At 45.0% G+C, this 23,648-nt stretch overlaps 1 protein-coding gene across 1 annotated transcript; it reads right to left on the bottom strand.

The window, feature by feature from the left end:
* Window positions 1–3,362: 3,362 nt before the first annotated feature.
* On the bottom strand, window positions 3,363–6,424 carry LOC109894936 (transmembrane protein 252). The gene is made up of 2 exons (XM_020488596.2): window positions 5,887–6,424; window positions 3,363–5,264 (listed from the first exon to the last, which is right to left on the bottom strand). The coding sequence occupies exons 1-2, from the start codon at window positions 6,156–6,158 to the stop codon at window positions 4,961–4,963; spliced, it is 576 nt and encodes a 191-aa protein (XP_020344185.1). The 5' UTR covers window positions 6,159–6,424; the 3' UTR covers window positions 3,363–4,960.
* Window positions 6,425–23,648: the final 17,224 nt, after the last annotated feature.

The following is a 23,648-nucleotide window of genomic DNA, read 5'->3' as shown; positions in this document are numbered from 1 at the left end:
TAGAAAAAGGCTGATGTCAATAACTGCATTAGAACAAGGCTGATGTCAATAACTGCATTAGAACAAGGCTGGTGTCAATAACTGCATTAGAACAAGGATGATGTCAATAACTGCATTAGAACAAGGCTGATGTCAATAACTGCATTAGAAAAAGGCTGATGTCAATAACTGCATTAGAATAAGGCTGATGTCAATAACTGCATTAGAAAAAGGCTGATGTCAATAACTGCATTAGAATAAGGCTGATGTCAATAACTGCATTAGAATAAGGCTGATGTCAATAACTGCATTAGAAAAAGGCTGATGTCAATAACTGCATTAGAATAAGGCTGATGTCAATAACTGCATTAGAACAAGGCTGATGTCAATAACTGCATTAGAATAAGGCTGATGTCAATAACTACATCAGAATAAGGCTGATGTCAATAACTACATCAGAATAAGGCTGATGTCAATAACTACATCAGAATAAGGCTGATGTCAATAACTACATTAGAACAAGGCTGATGTCAATAACTGCATTAGAATAAGGCTGATGTCAATAACTGCATTAGAACAAGGCTGATGTCAATAACTGCATTAGAATAAGGCTGATGTCAATAACTACATCAGAACAAGGCTGATGTCAATAACTGCATTAGAAAAAGGCTGATGTCAATAACTACATCAGAATAAGGCTGATGTCAATAACTACATTAGAACAAGGCTGATGTCAATAACTACATCAGAACAAGGCAGATATCAATAACTGCATTAGAACAAGGCTGATGTCAATAACTGCATTAGAACAAGGTGATGTCAATAACTACATTAGAACAAGGCTGATGTCAATAACTGCATTAGAACAAGGTGATGTCAATAACTGCATTAGAATAAGGCTGATGTCAATAACTGCATTAGAATAAGGCTGATGTCAATAACTGCATTAGAAAAAGGCTGATGTCAATAACTGCATTAGAATAAGGCTGATGTCAATAACTGCATTAGAACAAGGCTGATGTCAATAACTGCATCAGAATAAGGCTGATGTCAATAACTACATCAGAATAAGGCTGATGTCAATAACTACATTAGAACAAGGCTGATGTCAATAACTGCATTAGAATAAGGCTGATGTCAATAACTGCATTAGAACAAGGCTGATGTCAATAACTGCATTAGAATAAGGCTGATGTCAATAACTACATCAGAATAAGGCTGATGTCAATAACTACATCAGAATAAGGCTGATGTCAATAACTACATTAGAACAAGGCTGATGTCAATAACTACATCAGAACAAGGCAGATATCAATAACTGCATTAGAACAAGGCTGATGTCAATAACTGCATTAGAACAAGGTGATGTCAATAACTACATTAGAACAAGGCTGATGTCAATAACTGCATTAGAACAAGGTGATGTCAATAACTACATTAGAACAAGGCTGATGTCAATAACTACATTAGAACAAGGTGATGTCAATAACTCCTGCTCTGTAACCATTCTGGATTCCTGCTCTGTAACCATTCTGGATTCCTGCTCCTTAACCATTCTGGATTCCTGCTCTGTAACCATTCTGGATTCTTGCTCTGTAACCATTCTGGATTCCTGCTCTGTAACCATTCTGGATTCCTGCTCTGTAACCATTCTGGATTCCTGCTCTGTAACCATTCTGGATTCCTGCTCCTTAACCATTCTGGATTCTTGCTCTGTAACCATTCTGGCTTCCTCATGCCCTGTTCAAATGCTCCTTGTTTGTGACAAGGTCAATTGTGAAGTTATTGTGGTGAATATCTTGAGTGTGTGTGTGCCGTACAGCCTCAGAAAAAAGACTAGAGTTTGATTGCATAATGGCTTTTATTGCAGTCGTTAAATGTGAGTACATGACATTGTTTCCTTTCGGATACAGACAGACATAAGATTGTAAAAGGCTGATTCCCTTTCATGAACTCTGGACACTTTATCTGTCTGCTTATCTGCTCAGGAATTAGACCTACCTTAACCCCAGATGTGTGTATGTATTCACAACAGTGTGTTCAACAACCTTTATGTTACCAAGTGGCCTGAGGATGACTGAAGGAGTCTCATAACAACAACAACAACAACAATGTTAGAATGAGCCGAGTAGAGTCTGCTTGTGTTGCAATGGAGAGCAGAAGGTTTGAATGAGCCGACTAGAGGCTGCGTGTGTTGCAGTGGAGGGCAGAGGGTTTGAATGAGCCGACTAGAGGCTGCGTGTGTTGCAGTGGAGGGCAGAGGGTTTGAAAGAGCCGACTAGAGGCTGCGTGTGTTGCAGTGGAGGGCAGAGGGTTTGAATGAGCCGACTAGAGGCTGCGTGTGTTGCAGTGGAGAGTAGAGGGTTTGAAAGAGCCGACTAGAGGCTGCGTGTGTTTCAGTGGAGAGCAGAGGGTTTGAATGAGCGACTAGAGGCTGGGTGTGTTGCAGTGGAGAGCAGAGGGTTTGAATGAGCCGACTAGAGGCTGCGTGTGTTGCAGTGGAGGGCAGAGGGTTTGAATGAGCCGACTAGAGGCTGCGTGTGTTGCAATGGAGAGCAGAGGGTTTGAATGAGCCGACTAGAGGCTGCGTGTGTTGCAGTGGAGGGCAGAGGGTTGGAATGAGCCGACTAGAGGCTGCGTGTGTTGCAATGGAGAGCAGAGGGTTTGAATGAGCCGACTAGAGGCTGCGTGTGTTGCAGTGGAGGGCAGAGGGTTGGAATGAGCCGACTAGAGGCTGCGTGTGTTGCAGTGGAGAGCAGAGGGTTTGAATGAGCCGACTAGAGGCTGGGTGTGTTACAGTGGAGAGCAGAGGGTTCGAATGAGCCGACTAGAGACTGCGTGTGTTGCAGGGGAGAGTAGAGGGTTTGAATGAGCCGACTAGAGGCTGGGTGTGTTACAGTGAAGAGCAGAGGGTTGGAATGAGCCGACTAGAGGCTGCGTGTGTTGCAATGGAGACAAGAGGGTTTGAATGAGCCGACTAGAGGCTGGGTGTGTTACAGTGAAGAGCAGAGGGTTTGAATGAGCCGACTAGAGTTTGCGTGTGTTGCAATGGAGAGCAGAGGGTTTGAATGAGCCGACTAGAGGCTGCGTGTGTTGCAATGGAGGGCAGAGGGTTGGAATGAGCCGACTAGAGGCTGCGTGTGTTGCAGTGGAGGGCAGAGGGTTTGAATGAGCCGACTAGAGGCTGGGTGTGTTGCAGTGGAGTGCAGAGGGTTTGAATGAGCCGACTAGAGGCTGGGTGTGTGTGTGTTTATCAAGTTACGTAGTCTGAGACTTAAATCTTCAGCCCCTCTTTTACTGATGAGTTTGATTGTTGTGAAAAGTCATGAATGTGGAGAAAGTTTCAACTGGGCAGATGTAACAGATTCACAGAGAATCACAGATTTTGTGATAAAATATATTTTTATTTTTGATAAACATTCTTTGCTTATAAAAGCTCTCAGTGGCTGCAGAACACAATATACGAGTACAATACAAGTCCATGTACAACGGTGTGATGTTAACGTACTGTACAGTGCCCTTCGTAAACAGATACACTACATGACCAAAAGTATGTGCACACCTGCTTGTCGAACATCTCATTGCAAAATCATGGGCATTAATATGGAGTTGGTTCCCCCATTGCTGCTATAACAGCCTCCACTCTTGTGGGAAGGCTTTCCGCTAGATGTTGCTTCTATTCAGACACGAGCATTAGTGAGGTCGGGGACTGATGTTGGGCGATTAGGCCTGGCTCTCAGTCGGCGTTCCAATTCATCCCTAAGGTGATCAGTGGGGTTGAGGTTAGGGCTCTGTGGAGGCCAGTCAAGTTCCGCCACACCGATCTCGACAAACCATTTCTGTATGGACCTCGCTTTGTGCACGGGGGCATTGTCATACTGAAACAGGAAAGGGCCTTACCCAAACTGTTGCCACAAAGATGGAAGCACAGAATCGTCTAGAATCTCATTGTATGCTCGGAACCCTGAAAACAGCCCCAGACCATTATTCCTCCTCCACCAAACGTTACAGTTGGCACTGTGCTTCGGGGCAGGTAGCGTTCTCCTGGCATCCACCAAACCCAGATTCGTCCGTTGGACTACCAGCCGGTTAAGTGTGATTCACCAAAGGCGGAGAGCTTTACACCACTCCAGCCGTCGCTTGGCATTGCGCATGGTGATCTTAGGCTTGTGAGCGGCTGCTCGGCCATGGAAAGCCATTTCATGAAGCCCCCGATGAGCAGTTCTTGTGCTGATGTTGCTTCCAGAAGCAGTTTGGAACTTGGTAGCTATGCGCTTCAGCTCTTGGTGGTCCCATTCTGTGAACTTGTGTGGCCTACCACTTTGCGGCTGAGCCGTTGTTGCTCCTAGACATTTCCACTTCACAATAACAGCACTTACATTTAACTGGGGAAGCTCTAGCAGGGAAGACATTTGAGCAGCTGACTTGTTGGAAAGGTGACATCCTATGGCTGTGTGCTTGATTTTATCCACCTGTCAGAAACAAGTGTGGCGGAAATAGCCAAATCCACTAACTTGAAGGGGTGTCCACATACTTTTGTATATATAGTGTTCCAATACTGCACTCAGAGTCACATCCAACAACGAGCAAAAACAAGCAGGTCTTTGTTTTTTAAAGTGCATCAGATTTATAGAGACATCCATACCTAGACTGTCATCCTTCACTAGCATTCTGTAGACATTTGTCTTGATCAACCTGTAGCTCACTGTATGACCTGTTGCTATTGGTTACTACCGTTCAGCCACATGTGAAACAGCAAAGATGTTTTTAGTCACATAGTATCTCAGGTCTCAGCAAAAGCTCAAGACAGTCTCATTCCTAGCTATCACTCCCACCTGTCTCCGTTCTCCAGAAAACCTCTGAGCAGAAAGGGCCATGTAGTTTACATCTCCTAAAAGATCAGAGGTCAAAGGTCAGGCAGGGAGACACTCGTTTTAAACAGTACACAAAGGTGACGTCATCACCTTCCAGAGTCCACCACCTATCGACCGTCCAGCTCAGGACATGGAACTCTGTCCAAACCGGAATGTTCTGGTTGCTGTGGAAGCCCCTGTGGCTCCCTGTGCAGCTGCATGGCCATCTCAGAGTAAGCAGGTGGTTCTTCATGGTTGAAGGTGTCGTCTGGGGCCTCAGAGATGTCCTGGGTGTACAGGGGGGGGGCCAGATTGAACCTCAGGCCGTATTCAGAGAGCCCCAGCACAGAGTAAGCTGCAGCTGCAGTAGCAGAGAAGGCAGAGGTGTGGTTGTGCTGAGACTCCTCATATGAAGGAAGGTGGAAGCTGGGTCTGGAGAGAACAACAGACACATTCCAGGTGAGTTGTTGAAAGGAATGAGGCGTACAGTACATTATACAACAAATATCATATGTAAGTGTTAAGAAACCCTATTATGAGTTCAGTTTATAAACATTTTGACAGCTATCCGGCAATGCACTAACCCATAGTCTTGTGTACATAATAGGAATATATAGATGCAATGCACCTGACTGTTGATAATTCAATGTACTACCACTGCATCAGTCTCTGTAAAAGTCTCAAATTAATTATTCAATAAATGGAAAATACGAAATACGAATGATATACAATGAGAAAAAATAAAAACACATAATGTAAAGTGTTGGTCCAATGTTTCATGAGCTGAAATAAAAGATCCAAGGTTTGGAGGCACATTGTGAGGCCACTTTTTTTTAGGTATCTGTTTCCCAACAGATGCATATCTGTATTCCCAGTTGTGAAATCCATAGATTAGGGACTAATTAATGTGTTTCAATTGACTGATTTCCTCATATGAACTGTTACTCAGTACAAACTTTGAAATTGTTGCATTTATATATTTTTTGTTGAGTATATAAGTAATTCAAGCATTAATTGAATCTGTCCCCAGGTGAGTGAGAGAGCAGAGGCATACCTGTCAACGGTGTAGACATGGATGTGTGCAGCTGTGTGGTGGCTCCTGCTCCTCTGCCTCTTCCTCTTCATGCCATGGCAGATGGTCCAGAAGACCCCGGTGAGGAGGCAACACAAGCCACAGGCAATGAGGATGTAGGCCAGGATGTAACACAGGGAGCTGTTGTAGACATTGTGGAGGGACATCAGGTAGGCCCCCACACAGATGAGGACAAAGCCCAGGGCAGGCAGCAACATACGGGCCAGGGAACACAGGTGCTTCCTCGTATCCATGATAACTGCCTTCTCTCCCTTTCTTAAGGTGATTTCTTTTTTTCTCTCTCTCTCTCTCTGCAGGTGGAAGGAGAGGTGATGGGAACTGAAGGTTGGTTGGCAGGTTTAGTAGATGGTAGGGTGTTATCAGTACACCTACAGAAGCAGAATGGTGCAGACGAAACCAAGCGTTTCCTGTCGTTCTACTACAGTATGACTGCTAGAAGGAGGAAGGTTCTGTTGTCACGTTGTCCCACTATGGTGATGCAGGTATATTGTGGTTCCTTCTCTCTTTATGCTGTCAGACAAAGGGGAAGGGGCGGAGACTTAAGGAGATGACTGTGTAAAATCAGGATGACTCAGTTTACAGTCTGTTTACCGGGTATTTATGAGGTTACATGGTAAAAGTGATTATGTCTGACTTAGTGAATAGAGAAATACCTAATGAAACAGCACGGTCACATTTTTAAGCAATATTTATTTACGAAAATAAAACTATTTTTAAAAAATATTGCGAAAATTACAGACTAATGTATTTGGATGAATAATAATCAAATATCAGATACAAATTATTTTGCTGTCAAATATGCTATTATGTTATTTCTTTCTAAAGATATTAAAAACAGTGATATTGTCCAGATACAATTTTGTTGTTCTTTTGGCTCTGTACTCCAGCACTTTGGAATTTAAATGATACAATGACTATGAGGGTAAAGTGCAGACTGTCAGCTTTAATTTGAGGGTATTCTCGTCCATACCGAGTGAACCGTTTTAAAATTACACCACTTCTTGTACATACAGTTGAAGTCGGAAGTTTACATACACCTTAGCCAAATACATTTAAACGCAGTTTCACAATTCCTGACTTTTAATCCTAGTAAAAATCCCCTGTCTTATGTCAGTTAGGATCACCACTTTATTTTAAGAATGTGAAAAGTCAGAATAATAGTAGAGAGAATTATTTATTTCAGCTTTTATTTATTTCATCACATTCCCAGTGCGTTTTCCTCCTCTTCCTCTGAAGAGGTGTAGCAAGGATCGGACCAAGATGTGGCATGGTAAGTGTCCATGGTTGTTTATTTAAAAACATAAACTGAACACTCAATGAATACAAAACAATAAACGTGAACAAAACCGAAACAGTACCGTGTGAACAAACACAGACACGGAAACAATCACCCACAAAACAACAGTGAAACCCAGGCTACCTAAGAATGATTCTCAATCAGAGACAACTAACGACACCTGCCTCTGATTGAGAACCATACTAGGCCGAACACAGAAAACCAACCTAGACTTTAGAAACACTAGAAACACTAAACATAGAATGTCCACCCAACTCAAGTCCTGACCAACTAAAACAAACAAATAACACAAGAACTAGGGTCAGAAGTTTACATACACTCAATTAGTATTTGCTAGCATTGCCTTTATATTGTTTAACTTGGGTCAAACGTTTCGGGTAGCCTTCCCACAATAAGTTGGGTGAATTTTGTCCCATTCGTCTTGACAGAGCTGGTGTAACTGAGTCAGGTTTGTAGGCCTCCTTGCTCGCACACGCTTTGTCAGTTCTGCCCACAAATGTTCCATGGGATTGAGGTCTTTGTGATGGCCACCTTGACTTTGTTGTCCTTAAGCGATTTTGCCACAACTTTCAAAGTATGTTTGGGGTCATTGTCCATTTGGAAGACCCATTTGCGACCAAGCTTGAACTTCCTGACTGATGTCTTTTGAAGTTGCTTCAATATACAGTGGGGCAAAAAAGTATTTAGTCATAAGTATACTTTTTTGCCCCACTGTATCCACCTAATTTTCCTTCATAATAATGCCATCTATTTTGTGAAATGCACCAGTCCCTCCTGCAGCAAAGCACCCCACAACATGATGCTGCCACCCCCATGCTTCATGGTTGGGATGGTGTTCTTCGGCTTGCAAGCCTCCCCCTATTTCCTCCAAACATAACGATGGTCATTATGGCCAAACAGTTCTATTTTTGTTTCATTGACCAGAGGACATTTCTCCAAAAGGTACCATCTTTATCCCCATGTCCAGTTGCAAACCGTAGTCTGGCTTTTTATGGCAGTTTTGGAGCAGTGGCTTCTTCCTTGCTGAGAGGCCTTTCAGGTTATGTCGATATAGGACTTGTTTTACTGTGGATATAGATACTTTTGTACCTGTTTCCTCCAGCGTCTTCAAAAGGTCCTTTGCTGTTGTTCTGGGATTGATTTGCACTTTTCGCACCAAAGTACATTCATCTCTAGAAGACAGAACGCATCTCCTTCCTGAGCAGTATGACGGCTGCGTGGTCCCATGGTGTTTATACTTGCGTACTATTGTTTGTACAGATGAACATGGTACCTTCAGGCATTTGCTCCCAAGGATGTACCACACTTGTGAAGGTCTACACTTTTTTTCTGATGTCTTGGCTGATTTCTTTTGATTTTCTCATGTCAAGCAAAGGCACTGAATTTGAAGGTTGGCCTTGAAATACATCCACAGGTACACCTCCAATTGACTCAAATGATGTCAATTAGCCTATCAGAAGCTTCTAAGGCCATGACATAATTTTCTGGAATTTTCCAAGCTGTTTAAAGGCACAGTCAACTTAGTGTCTGTACACTTCTGACCCACTGGAATTGTGACACAGTGAATTGTAAGTGAAATAAATTGTCTGTAAACAATTGTTTGAAAAATGACTTGTGTCATGCTCAAAGTAGATGTCCTCACTGACTTGCCAAAACTATAGTTTGTTAACAAGAAATTTGTGGAGTGGTTGAAAAACAAGTTTTAATGACTCCAAGTATATGTAAACTTATGACTTCAACTGTAGTCCCCCATTTTGTGGGACCAAAAGTATTCATTTATATGTGTATTAAGGTGGTCGAAAGTTTCTTATTTGGTCCCATATTCCTAGCACACATTGACTACATCCAGCTTGTGACTCTACAAACTTGGAGGCATTTGCTGTTTGCCCAATAGAATTGAATGGTAAATTATGTATTGTGTCATTTTGGAGTCACTTATTGTAGATAAGAATAGAATGTTATATTATAAACATTTCTACGTTAATGTGGAGGCTACTATGATTACAGATCATCCTGAATTAATCAGGAATAATGATGAGTGAAAAAGTTGAAGGCACAAATATCATACCCCCAAAACATGCTAACCTCTCACCATACAGTGACTAATGAACACAAGGGGAGACAGAGAGCTGGTTTCAAGCGCACGGTGCAGCAGGTGTTTATTGCAAAGGACCACAAGAGGAGGAAGGTAGCTGGGTCCAGGGGTAGGCAGTAGGTCATACACAGGAGGAGGCAGGTAGCTGGGTACAGGGGCAGGCAGAAGGTCATACACAGGAGGAGGCAGGTAGCTGGGTCCAGGGGCAGGCAGGTAGCTGGGTCCAGGGGCAGGCAGAAGGTCATACACAGGAGGAGGCAGGTAGCTGGGTCCATGGGTAGACAATGGGTCATACACAGGGGTCCAAAAGGGCAACAGCACAGACAGGGAAAAGGCTAGTAACATAGTCCTGAAGATCAGGTAGATAACAGGAAATCCAATATGCTAAAGTACAAGGCAGGGAATAGGCAAAAACTATCATACACGGGATAAGTAAATTATGGGGAAACCCAAAGCTCTGAGAGGCATGTGTCCCAAAAAACAAAACAATGCCTTACAGTGATGGGGTGCAAAGAACTGAACTAAATAGTGTGTGATAATGACATACAGGTGTGTGAACAGGTGATTGGAATTCAGGTGATTGTGATCTGGAGAGTGAGTTGCGTTCAGGGCATCTATGTGTTTGAGAGTGTGAGCTGGAAAGTGAGCTGCGTTCAGGGCATCTATGTGTTTGAGAGTGTGAGCTGGAAAGTGAGCTGCGTTCAGGGGATCTATGTGTTTGACAGTGTGAGCTGGAGAGTGAGCTGCGTTCAGGGGATCTATGTGTTTGACAGTGTGAGCTGGAGAGTGAGCTGCGTTCAGGGGTTCTATGTGTTTGACAGTGTGAGCTGGAGAGTGAGTTGCGTTCAGGGGATCTATGTGTTTGACAGTGTGAGCTGGAGAGTGAGCTGCGTTCAGGGCATCTATGTGTTTGACAGTGTGAGCTGGAGAGTGAGCTGCGTTCAGGGGATCTATGTGTTTGACAGTGTGAGCTGGAGAGTGAGCTGTGTTCAGGGCATCTATGTGTTTGACAGTGTGAGCTGGAAAGTGAGCTGCGTTCAGGGGATCTATGTGTTTGAGAGTGTGAGCTGGAGAGTGAGCTGCGTTCAGGGGATCTATGTGTTTGACAGTGTGAGCTGGAGAGTGAGCTGCGTTCAGGGGATCTATGTGTTTGACAGTGTGAGCTGGAGAGTGAGCTGCGTTCAGGGGATCTATGTGTTTGACAGTGTGAGCTGGAGAGTGAGCTGCGTTCAGGGGATCTATGTGTTTGACAGTGTGAGCTGGAGAGTGAGCTGCGTTCAGGGGATCTATGTGTTTGACAGTGTGAGCTGGAAGCAGAGGTTACAGTAACAATAACAGGGCTGATTAGCATTTGGGGGGTGGGGGGGTATGATATTTATTCCTCTGTAATTGTATCATTTCAAATCCAAAGTGCTGGAGTACAGAGTCAAAAGAAGAAAACATGTATCAGTGTCCCAATGTTTTTGGAGCTCACTGTATTCCCATGTAGGTAGATAAACTCAGAGATTGCTCAGAATTCTGAATGTGATGGATCATGCACTATCCCTGATACACGAGCTGGGTCATGTACTTCACTGGAACTAAAACAGGGTGGGAACGGAGATAAGTGCATCATACCTTGTACCGCTGCATATTGATCTGGTACTGGTTGGTATAGAGGGTTGCCAGGTGACATACGACGCCTCCTGGCGACCATGTTGGAAGACCACTGCATTAACTCTTCCGACAACAACAGTTGAAAAGCTACCCCAAGCTACATGATAACAGCGCCTAAAACTACTTGATTCATCACCATGGTACATTTCTGTGCCGTATTTGGCTGCTCAAACAAGGCAGGAAAGACAACGGAACATTTTTTTTTATAGATCATGAATCATGAAAGATTCAAGTTTTGAGTTTTAATGTCACATGAACAAGTACAGTGAAATGCTTTTCTGGCTAACTCTAAACGCAACAATGCAATAATCAAAAGCAAAGTATTACTAGAAAAAGGCACAAGAGAAATAGGAAATATGAGCTACACAATAAAGTATGTAAGTAAGCATACAATATACAGGAATTATTTACAAAGTCAGTTCCAATACCATATTTACATGTGCAGGGACACAGGAGTGATGGAGGTAGATATGTGCAGTATAGGGTTAAGGTGATTAGGCAACAGGATATAAGATCAACAGAGTAGCAGCAGCTTGTATGTGAGTATAAATGTATGTGAGTGTGTAGGGTATGTGAGTGTGTAGGGCCTGTGAGAGTGTGTAGGGCCTGTGAGAGTGTGTAGGGCCTGTGTGAGTGTGTAGGGCCTGTGAGAGTGTGTAGGGCCTGTGAGAGTGTGTAGGACCTGTGAGAGTGTGTAGGGCCTGTGAGAGTGTGTAGGGCCTGTGAGAGTGTGTAGGGCCTGTGAGAGTGTGTAGGGCCTGTGTGAGTGTGTAGGGCCTGTGAGAGTGTGTAGGGCCTGTGAGAGTGTGTAGGGCCTGTGAGAGTGTGTAGGGCCTTTGTGAGTGTGTAGGGCCTGTGAGAGTGTGTAGGGCCTGTGAGAGTGTGTAGGGCCTGTGAGAGTGTGTAGGGCCTGTGAGAGTGTGTAGGGCCTGTGAGAGTGTGTAGGGCCTGTGAGAGTGTGTAGGGCCTGTGAGAGTGTGTAGGGCCTGTGTGAGTGTGTAGGGCCTGTGAGAGTGTGTAGGGCCTGTGAGAGTGTGTAGGACCTGTGAGAGTGTGTAGGGCCTGTGAGAGTGTGTAGGGCCTGTGAGAGTGTGTAGGGCCTGTGAGAGTGTGTAGGACCTGTGAGAGTGTGTAGGGCCTGTGAGAGTGTGTAGGGCCTGTGAGAGTGTGTAGGACCTGTGAGAGTGTGTAGGGCCTGTGAGAGTGTGTAGGGCCTGTGAGAGTGTGTAGGGCCTGTGAGAGTGTGTAGGGCCTGTGAGAGTGTGTAGGGCCTGTGAGAGTGTGTAGGGCCTGTGAGAGTGTGTAGGACCTGTGAGAGTGTGTAGGGCCTGTGAGAGTGTGTAGGGCCTGTGAGAGTGTGTAGGGCCTGTGAGAGTGTGTAGGACCTGTGAGAGTGTGTAGGGCCCGTGAGAGTGCATAGAGAAAATACAAGGTCAATAAAGTTACAAGGTAAACTTGGTCAGTGTTATCAGTTGTATTGCTTAGGGATTTAAGCTGTTCAATAGGCTGTTGGTGCCAGTCTTCGTTACCTCTTGCAGTGTGGCAGCACTCCAAGTTGGGATCTTGGACAATTTTCCGGGCCTTCTTGATGGCAAGGAGCTCGGCCTCAGTGATATACTGGGCTGTCCGCACAAGCATCTCTAGCGCCATGCAATCGAGGGCGGTGCTATTGCCATACCAAGCAGAGACGCAGCCGGTCAATATACTCTCAATGGAACAGCTGTAGAACCTTTTCAGGATTTTTTCAGGATGCCAAACTTTTTCTACCAACTGTGTGTGTGTTTGGACCACTTTAAGTCTTCGGTGATTTGGACACTGAGGAACTTGCAGCTGTCTACCTGCACCACTGCCGCCCCGTCGATGTGGATCTTAAAATGTGGGGATTACAGACTGGGACAAGGAGAGGTTGAAAATGATCGTGAATACCAAGGAGATAAGACAATAACTGTCCAAAAAGTCAATAAACCTTTTTGTCCATCATTCTTGTGTATTTTGTTCCTCTTGAATTACACTTTTTTTTATATTTGTACAGTACCAGTCAAAAGTTTGGACACACCAACTCATTCAAGGGTTTTTCTTTATTTTAGCTATTTTCTACATTGTAGAATAATAGTGAAGACATCAAAACTATGAAATAACACATATGGAATCACATAGTAACCAAAAAATTTAAGTTAAACCAATCAAAATATATGTTATATTTGAGATTCTTCAAAGTAGCCACCCTTTGCCTTGATGACAGCTTCAAAGAGTTCCCACATATGCTGAGCACTTGTTGGCTGTTTTTCTTTCACACTGTGGTCCATCTCATCCCAAACCATCTCAATTGGGTTAAGGTTGGGTGATTGTGGAGGCCAGGTCATCTGATGCAGCACTCCATCACTCTCATTGGTCAAATAGCCCTTACAATGCCTGGAGGTGTGTTTTAGGTCATCAACCTGTTGAAAAACAAATTATAGTCCCACTAAGCGCAAACCAGATTGGATGGCGTATCGCTGCAGAATTCTGTGGTAGCCATGCTGTTTAAGTGTACCTTGAATTTGAATAAATCACAGACAGTTTCACCAGCAAAGCACCCCCACACCATCACACCTCATACTCCATGCTTCACGGTGGCAACCACACTTGCGCAGATCATCTGTTTACCTACTCTGTGTCTCACAAAGCAAGTCTCTTCTTCTTATTGGTGTCCTTCAGTAGTGGTTTCTTTGCAGTAATTCAACCATGAAGGCCTGATTCATGCAGTCTCCTCTGAACAGTTACTTGAACTCTGTGAAGCATTTATTTGGGCTGCAATTTCTGAGGCTGGTGACTAATGAACGTATCCTCTGCAGCAGAGGTAACTCTGGGTCGTCCTTTTCTGTGGCAGTCCTCATGAGAGCCAGTTTCATAAAAGCGCTACTTGCAGCTAGCAGTGAAGCTCAGAAGTAGTGGTCCAGGGATTACGGCAGGAATCCGGCGTTGTTGTGGAGAGACAGTCCGATATTGGTAGACAAGCGAGTATTATCCAGGCTAAAAACAGGGCTGGTATCTGTGCAGAAGGTAAAAGCCGCTAGCAGTGGCTAACAATGACTAAATAGCTTGTAGCCAATTAGCTGGTTAGCTTCTGGAGAGTCTTGAATGTGTTCTAAAATTGAAAATAATAGCGATTCCGTATCACATTGGGTGAGGCAGGTTACCGGAAGGTATAATCGAATAAAAAAAATCGAGAAGAGATTGAAAATAAATTGAAATATATATACAAAAAATACAAAAGTACACGAGGACAAAACAAACACGTCTTCACTGCTATGCCATCTTGAATAATTAATATGTTGAAGGCACCTGAAGTGTAGGCTTGGTAGAACTTTACTCAATGATTATAATAAGATAACGTGTGCCAGGACAGTATAAAATGGGGCATCAATTGAATATTCTGCATTCAGATAAAATTTAAAAAATGCTACAAGACCTAAGATGATTCTTCGGCAGTCCCCATAGGAGAATCTTCTTTTGCTTCCAGTTAGAACCATTTTGGGTTCCATGTAGAACCACAGAGGGTTCTATATGCAACGCAAAAGGGCTCTATGTGGAACCAAGAACGGTTGTCCTATTGGGACAGCCGAAGAACCCTTTTGGAACCGTTGTTTCTGAGTGTAGCAATGAATGTAAGGTGTGGAGACTGATAGATTAGGCTAATGAGGGCATTATAAAAGAAACAGTAAACTGGAAATACACTGTTGGATATTACTGGACCTGCTGGAAGAAGATGGCATGATTACGGAATAAAATTCAATGACCTATGTTTGTTGCTGATTAGAACAGCAAAGCCCTGAGGCCTAGTATTCAACAAGCAATGTTGTCCTGTACATCAAATGCTGTAGTCTCAACCAGAGACATATCAACCACGGTTTAGCTCTAAACTAATAAACATCAACCACGGTTTAGCTCTAAACTAATAAACATCGATAGGCTGCAGTCAATCGTTTTGACTTCAGCCTATCGGTTGAAGAGACAGTTTTGATCTGTAGCTAGTGATTAGTGGTCAATAAAAATAACTGATAATGAGGGTCTTTATCAGTGGAGCAGACTGTTTATAATGAGCTGTTCTAAATGCTAAATGACTGTTTGAGACAGTAGCATGAATATTCTCCCAACTTGTGTTTTGCACAAACTGACAGAAATACGCAATACAGTTGCACTACTCTGGCCTGTTCCCTAGTTTGACTAAACGTAGCCTCAACTCTAACCTGAACCCTAACCCTGTTCCCTGGTTTGACTAAACATAGCCTCAACTCTAACCTGAACCCTAACCCTGTTCCCTGGTTTGACTAAACGTAGCCTCAGCTCTAACCTGAACCCTAACCCTGTTCCCTGGTTTGACTAAACGTAGCCTCAACTCTAACCTGAACCCTAACCCTGTTCCCTGGTTTGACTAAACGTAGCCTCAACTCTAACCTGAACCCTAACCCTGTTCCCTGGTTTGACTAAACGTAGCCTCAACTCTAACCTGAACCCTAACCCTGTTCCCTGGTTTGACTAAACGTAGCCTCAACTCTAACCTGAACCCTAACCCTATTCCCTGGTTTGACTAAACGTAGCCTCAACTCTAACCTGAACCCTAACCCTGTTCCCTGGTTTGACTAAACGTAGCCTCAGCTCTAACCTGAACCCTAACCCTGTTCCCTGGCTTGACTAAACGTAGCCTCAGCTCTAACCTGAACCCTAACCCTGTTCCCTGGTTTGACTAACCCTGTTCCCTGTTTGACTAATCCTAACCCTGGTTTGACTAAACGTAGCATCAACTCTAACCCTAACCCTGTTCACTGGTTTGCCATAGCCCTAGCCGTAACCTGAACCCTATGTCCACACCCGGTTCAACCTTTACCCTAGCCATATCTCGAACCCCTCCAAATAGAGCTCCCCTACCTCCAAATCAATTCAACCCCTGATTACAACCAGGATGAACATTACAACAACTTAATCAAACATCCAGACACACAATCACTGTGAGCTCAGTGCCAGTCTTCAGAAGATGTAGGGCTGATTATTGAGTTATAATTATAGATTTTTGGAGATCCATCAGGCAGCCAGTCCAATTAGTGTTGGGGACAGGGACAGAGCTGAAGGACTGTTCATTAATCAGCTGGACCATGATGAAGACCTGCCCTTCCTCCATCCCTCCCAATGTCATTAATACACATGACAGTCACTCATGCACACTCAGCCATATATATATATAATTATACTAATCTGTTATGCTGTCATACACATCATGACATGACACGACAACACCAGAGACACAGAGGCACGGCGCAGAGACACATAGACACAGCACAAAGACTCATAGACACGGAGACACAGCACAGAGACTGTTGTGGGAACACAGACAGACCAGACATATCCAGTGCTAGACAGTACTGTAGTACAGTATACATGGATGTCACATAGAGGCAGTCACATACTGTACACACAACGTACACACACACACACACAATGAGTGGAGAAGAGCCTACGTCAGGTTCCTGCAACACCTGCAGAGATCGGTAGGAGGCAATATCCGACAACCTTGTGACTTCTATTGCAAGGCCCGTTTGGTCAGGGGGGTGTGCAATATATATATGCGTGATCAACTAGAACCATTGTGCACTAGAATATTCAAAAAATGACATGAACCAGAATCAAGCATTCATGGTCTGCTGGAAGCAGTGTCACGATTGTGTTGCATCCATACCAAAGTAGCCTACTGTCTCTTATCAACTAAATTACAAGCAAACCAAAAGATGATCTTCATAACGTTCAATGTAATGACAACTTAAGTTCTATGGGACAAATCAGAACCATTCGAGAGCATGTGGTGGACGCTGTCAATCTGGTTTTAACAGCTAGCTAATGTCCAACACAGGGAATTGTGGTTCAGTTTACAGCCCCCCTGGGTTCCAGCTTCCAGATAATGTCTGTCAGAACCTATGCACTTGGTTTACAGCCATGTGATTCTTTATTATTATGGAGAAATGTCTTATCACTCAACCATGAACATGGGAGGTGAGGATGATGTCATTATGCAACTGATTTAAGGCCATGTACGTGATGGTTCTAATCTGGTTTATATGATTATGATGGTCATAATGCTTCTTTTAAAGTGTATTTTCATGGTTCAAGTAAAGTGACACAGGATGGTCATAATGTTTCTTGACAGTTTGTGTGGCAGATTTGTAGTATAGGTGAATATTCATTCAACAATAAGATATCAACACTGTGGATATATTTGCATTATCCCTGTCAGAAGCAACTTGAAATAATGTCGCGGTCATGTCACACTCTCAAACACTGAGGCGCTGTGTCCACACAATGCACTTTTTCTATTAGGCTACCCCTCATGTGCCTGTGGAGAGGTTGTGTTTGCCAGACGTGTCATATGTATAGGTGCATATGGGGAATATTGTGTACATACAGTACAATGTGTGTGTGTGAAGACAGGAGTGTGAAGGGCGTGTGATTATTGCAGTTCCATGTACTGGCCTGATTTTATATTCTCTCAGGAAAGACATGTACTTCCCTTCTTCACAACATACACATTGTCCTTCACCCATTCACCCCTTCACACCATACATACTCTTCCCCGCTTGGGCTTTCTCATAGTGTGTTTCTCATAAGGTGTTAAATGGGGACCGTGGTGTAGGGTGTTGAATGGGGACCAGGTTGTTGTGTGTAAGGTGTTAAATGGGGACCGTGGTGTAGGGTGTTGAATGGGGACCAGGTTGTTGTGTGTAGGGTGTTAAATGGGGACCAGGTTGTTGTGTGTGGGGTGTTGAATGGGGACCATGTTGTTGTGTGTAGGGTGCTGAATGGGGACCTGGTTTACAAGCATTTCGCTACACTTGCATTAACATCCATGTGTAACCATGTGTATGTGACCAATACAATTAGATTTGATGTTGAATGGGGTCCAGGTTGTTGTGTGTTGATGTTGATTGGGGACCATGTTGTTGTGTGTGTGTGTGTGTGTTGGGTGTTGAATGGGGACTAGGTTGTTTGTGTGTGTGTGTGTGTGTGTGTGTGTGTGTGTGTGTGTGTGTGTGTGTGTGTGTGTGTGTGTGTGTGTGTGTGTGTGTGTGTGTGTGTGTGTGTGTGTGTGTGTGTGTGTGTTGGGTGTTGAATGGGGACCAGTTTGTTGTGTGTGTGTGTGTGTGTGTGTGTAGGGTGTTGAATTGGTACCATGTTGTGTGTAGAGTGTTGAATGTGGAGGACCAGGTTGTTGTGTGTAGGGTATTGAATGGGGAGGACCAGGTTGTTGTGTGTAGGGGTTTGAATGGGGACCATGGTGTTGTGTGTAGGGTGTTGAATGGGACCAGGTTGTTGTCTGTAGGGTGCTGAATGGGGACCAGTTTGTTGTGTGTAGGGTGTTGAATTGGGACCAGGTTGTTGTGTGTTGATGTTCAATGGGGACCATGGTATTGTGTGTAGGGTGTTGAATGGGAACCATGGTGTTGGGTGTTGAATGGGGACCGTGGTATTGTGTGTGGGGTGTTGAATGGGGACCACTGTGTTGGTTGTTGAATGGGGACCATGGAGTTGTGTGTAGGGTGTTGAATGGAGAACATGGTATTGTGTGTTGGGTGTTGAATGGGAACCATGGTGTTGGGTGTTGAATGGGGACCGTGGTATTGTGTGTGGGGTGTTGAATGGGGACCACTGTGTTGGTTGTTGAATGGGGACCATGGAGTTGTGTGTAGGGTGTTGAATGGAGAACATGGTATTGTGTGTTGGGTGTTGAATGGAGACCATGGTGTTGGGTGTTGAATGAGGATCATGGTATTGTGTGTAGGGTGTTGAATGGGGACCATGGTATTGTGTATAGGGTGTTGAATGGGGACCATGGTATTGTGTGTAGGGTGTTGAATGGGGACCATGGTATTGTGTATAGGGTGTTGAATGGGGACCATGGTATTGTGTGTAGGGTGTTGAATGGGGACCATGGTATTGTATGTAAGGTGTTGAATGGGGACCATGGCATTGTGTGTAAGGTGTTGAATGGGGACCATGGTATTGTGTGTAGGGTGTTGAATGGGGACCATGGTATTGTGTGTAGGGTGTTGAATGGAGACCATGGTGTTGTGTGTGGGGTGTTGAATGGGGACCATGGTGTTGTGTGTAGGGTGTTGAATGGGGACAATGGTGTTGTGTGTAGGGTGTTGAATGGGGACAATGGTGTTGTGTGTGGGGTGTTGAATGGGGACCATGGTATTGTGTGTAGGGTGTTGAATGGGGACCATGGTGTTGTGTGTTGAATGGAGACCATGGTGTTGTGTGTGGGGTGTTGAATGGGGACCATGGTGTTGTGTGTAGGGTGTTGAATGGGGACAATGGTGTTGTGTGTAGGGTGTTGAATGGGGACAATGGTGTTGTGTGTGGGGTGTTGAATGGGGACCATGGTATTGTGTGTAGGGTGTTGAATGGGGACCATGGTGTTGTGTGTTGAATGGGGACCATGGCGTTGTGTGTGGGGTGTTGAATGGGGACCATGGCATTGTGTGTAGGGTGTTGAATGGGGACCATGGTATTGTGTGTAGGGTGTTGAATGGGGACCATGGTATTGTGTGTAGGGTGTTGAATGGACACCATGGTGTTGTGTTTAGGGTGTTGAATGGGGACAATGGTGTTGTGTGTAGGGTGTTGAATGGGGACAATGGTGTTGTGTGTAGGGTGTTGAATGGGGACAATGGTGTTGTGTGTAGGGTGTTGAATGGGGACCATGGTGTTGTGTGTAGGGTGTTGAATAGGGACCATGGTGTTGTGTGTAGGATGTTGAATTGGGACTATGGCATTGTGAAACATTGCTTCCCCCTCTAGTAGTGGAGGATATCCAGGCTTTTAGTTATCTAGACCAGGTATTCCTAAACTGAGTTATGAGCAATGCCTTCGGGGTATGGCAAATAAAATTGTCATTCACATTTTAAAAAAAATTAAAATTAAAATATTTTCAAACAGTCCATTTATATAATCCAACGGGGCTATACATTTGGGTGAAGTTTTTTTCTTGCCTGAGTAGCCTCATTTCACTGCCAACAATAAAATTAAACCATCTAGTGTCAAATACAGGTAGCCTAGTCAAATAATTAACATCCAATCACATGAACCATTACTCTCTCGTGGGAAATCCACTTACGTCGACAGGTGCAGGTGTAGTACAGTACTACCAGTAGAGCTGGTATGTGTCTCTATGGCCTTGGCTATGTAGCCAAACGTAGCTGCTGCTCATTCCCTTTGCTCACAAAATGATAAATGTGTTTTAAAAAGTAAGGCCATAGAGACACATACCAGCTCTACTGGTAGTACTGTACTACACCTGCACCTGTCGACGACAGCATCAGTAATTCTACATTTGTTGTTAGCCCAGCTAGCATGGACACTGACAGTTGTGAATCTGATGCAGCCGAAGAGCTGCACCCTTACCTGGGAAAGCACTGAACAACAGACAGGGACGTTGGACCATCGAAGAGGTGCAAATATGATGAGAACTACATTGATTTGGTGTTCATTTTACAGTATATTGGGAATAGTGCCTTTCCTCAGCCACAGTGTGTTATATGTGCAAAAGTACTATCTCACAACTCAGTGAAACCTTCACTCTTGCGCAGACATTTAGAAACAAAACATGACAATTTGAAAAATAAGCCACATTAGTTTTTTTTTAGGGTGAACCACTGATCTGGACGGTCCTTGTTAGGTGGAGGCAGGAGCAGTAGAGAATCAATGTGGAGATCGGTGGAATCCCAGGGAGTCCTAATAGTCCTGCTACTACTCTCCAGCTGGTCCATACACAAACATACACACATACACACACACACACCCACACACATGCACACTCAGCAGGGGGCTCAGCAGACAGATGTCACACACTGGGTTCTCTATTGACACTTTTCATGACACCCTGCAACATTCTATACCACAGTGGTTTACATTAACATGTGCATTTGTAAGGGTAGGTTATTAAAGTCTAACTGTTTGTCGCCAATGCTTTAAGTCTGTTGCTCCTTACTCAGCTACGTATCTCAAATCCTTGGATGTTCTCTGATCAGTCATACATACCATTGAGGTGAAGAGATGTATAGTTACTACACCTGGGCTGCTTCCTAAATGGCACCCTATTCCCTGTACAGTGCACTATTTTAGAGAATATGGTGCCATCTGAGAGACAGACCTGGCAAGGGCTGAGTCTGAAGCTAAGGCTGAGGCTGGGAGATGGCTGGGGCTGAGACTGAAGCTAAGGCTGAGGCTGGGGGATGGCTGGGGCTGAGACTGAAGCTAAGGCTGAGGCTGGGGGATGGCTGGGGCTGAGACTGAAGCTGAGGCTGGGGGATGGCTGAGGCTTGTGCTGAAGGGATGGTTGAGGCTGGGGTGATGGCCAGGTCTGGGGCTAGGGGGATGGCTGAGGGTGGGTCTGTGGGGATGGCTGAGGCGGATGGCTGAGGCTGGGGCTGGGGGGATGGCTGGGGCTAGGGGGATGGCTGAGGGTGGGTCTGGGGGGATGGCTGAGGCTGGGGCTGGGGGATGGCTGAGGCTGGGGCTGAGGGATGGCTGAGGTGGATGGCTGAGGCTGAGGGGGATAGCTAAGGGTGAGGGGGATAGCTAAGGCTGAGGGGGATAGCTAAGGCTGAGGGGGATAGCTAAGGCTGAGGGGGATGGCTGAGGCTGGGGCTAGAGGGGGATGGCTGAGGCTGAGGGGGATAGCTAAGGCTGAGGGGGATAGCTAAGGCTGAGGGGGATAGCTAAGGCTGAGGGGGATGGCTGAGGCTGGGGCTAGAGGGGGATGGCTGAGGCTGGGCTAGAGGGGGTGGCTTAGGCTGAGGGGGATGGGGATGGCTAAGGCTGAGGGGGATGGCTAAGGTTGAGGCTGGGACTAGAGGGGGATGGCTGAGGCTGGGGCTAGAGGGGTGGCTTAGGCTGAGGGGGATGGGGATGGTTAAGGCTGAGGGGGATGACTGAGGCTGAGGCTGGGGCTAGAGGGGGTGGCTTAGGCTAGGGCTGGGGAAGGTAATAATCATATTGTTTAACTCAGGTTAATGAACACAGGACCAGTTGATCAACCATAAAGAATGATAGGGAGTCACTAGGAACCAGTTCATGAATTGTATCTACGTTGGCAGGACTCCATGTAGTATAAATCTGTAGTGACTCAAGTTCAGGCTGAGAGACAGTGAGAGCGAGTGAGTGAGTGATTTTCTCAGGTGATGAGTACATGCCATCATAGAATTGGAGTTTAGACAGAGAATTCGGATTAAATCTAGTGCATTTGGCTAGGTATTGTCAGTATTTCCACTAGGATAAAAACAGTACACTTTATTCCTCTACAGGGTAAGCACACAAACACAGACGGAAGCACACACACACACACACGTGTAACTCCATTGTTCTCCTATTGAGTGGCTATTCTCTCTTCCCCTCTCTCTCTGTTCATCGGTATGCAGGCAGGGTCTTGCTGTAGCAGTGAGGGCAGTGGGGGCAGACTTGGCTGTTCTGTACCCTCTACATGTCTGCTAAATGACAGTAATTCTTTTCCTGGGCTGCAGACGACTCGTGCATGTGTTATTCCCACCTCCACCATCTGCCTGGCTACAGAACACTGTAGTGAATTCAAAAACAGACCAGTTCTCCTGTCCACATCTCTCCCTATTGGGATTCTCTATCCCCCAGTCACTTACTGAGGGGGCCCAGTCTTTATTACCAGTAACACTGGGATGTATGGAGAAATAGACAGATGATGAGATCACTCACACATGATGCGGAGAACGTTCTAGCACTAAATGGCTGCCGTGCATCCTCCAGGTGGGTGCTACACATCACCGATTGGTGAGGTGAGTTACTCCTCTTTCCAATGTAAAGCACTTTCAGGTCTGGGTGGTCTGGGTTCTTGCACAAAATGGCTGCTGTTTGTGATGCTTCACCAGACCAGGCAGCCAGAACTGACATTTCAATAGTCAAAGAAAGGTCATTGAGGGGATTGAAATCAAAATGAAATATAATACCATCAATTCAATAGTTTTAAGTTTGGATCGTTGAGTTGCGCACACACACACACACACACACACACACACACACACACACACACACACACACACACACACACACACACACACACACACACACACACACACACACACACACACACACACACACACACACACACACACACACACACACACACATACCTCTGCAACTCATCCTTGTTATTGCTCTCTAACACTCATTCATCAGTGGAGGTGTCAGGGACACCATGGCAACAGTATAATGGGGTTACCCTAATCCAATCCCAGGGGCAAGTGCAGCCCTGACGGAGAATGGTTCTGGGCCTGAGTCCTATTCAAGTCAAGACAATGAAATGTGTCAGAGAGCACAGACACTGGAGAAAGCCGACGCTGTCTTGATTGCTCTGTTTACTCTGCCCCTCTCGCCTCTATTCAATACCCCACTTTATGTTCTCCTCCTCTCTCGCCTCTATTCAATACCCCACTTTATGTTCTCCTCCTCTCTCCTCTATTCAATACCTCACTTTATGTTCTCCTCCTCTCTCTCCTCTATTCAATACCCCACTTTATGTTCTCCTCCTCTCTCCTCTATTCAATACCCCACTTTATGTTCTCCTCCTCTCTCCTCTATTCAATACCCCACTTTATGTTCTCCTCCTCTCTCTCC

Source organism: Oncorhynchus kisutch, linkage group LG8, assembly GCF_002021735.2.
Source record: "Oncorhynchus kisutch isolate 150728-3 linkage group LG8, Okis_V2, whole genome shotgun sequence".
Taxonomy (NCBI): Eukaryota; Metazoa; Chordata; class Actinopteri; order Salmoniformes; family Salmonidae; genus Oncorhynchus; species Oncorhynchus kisutch.
The sequence above is the reverse complement of the archived record's forward strand: the minus strand, read 5'-3'. Positions and strand labels throughout refer to the sequence as shown.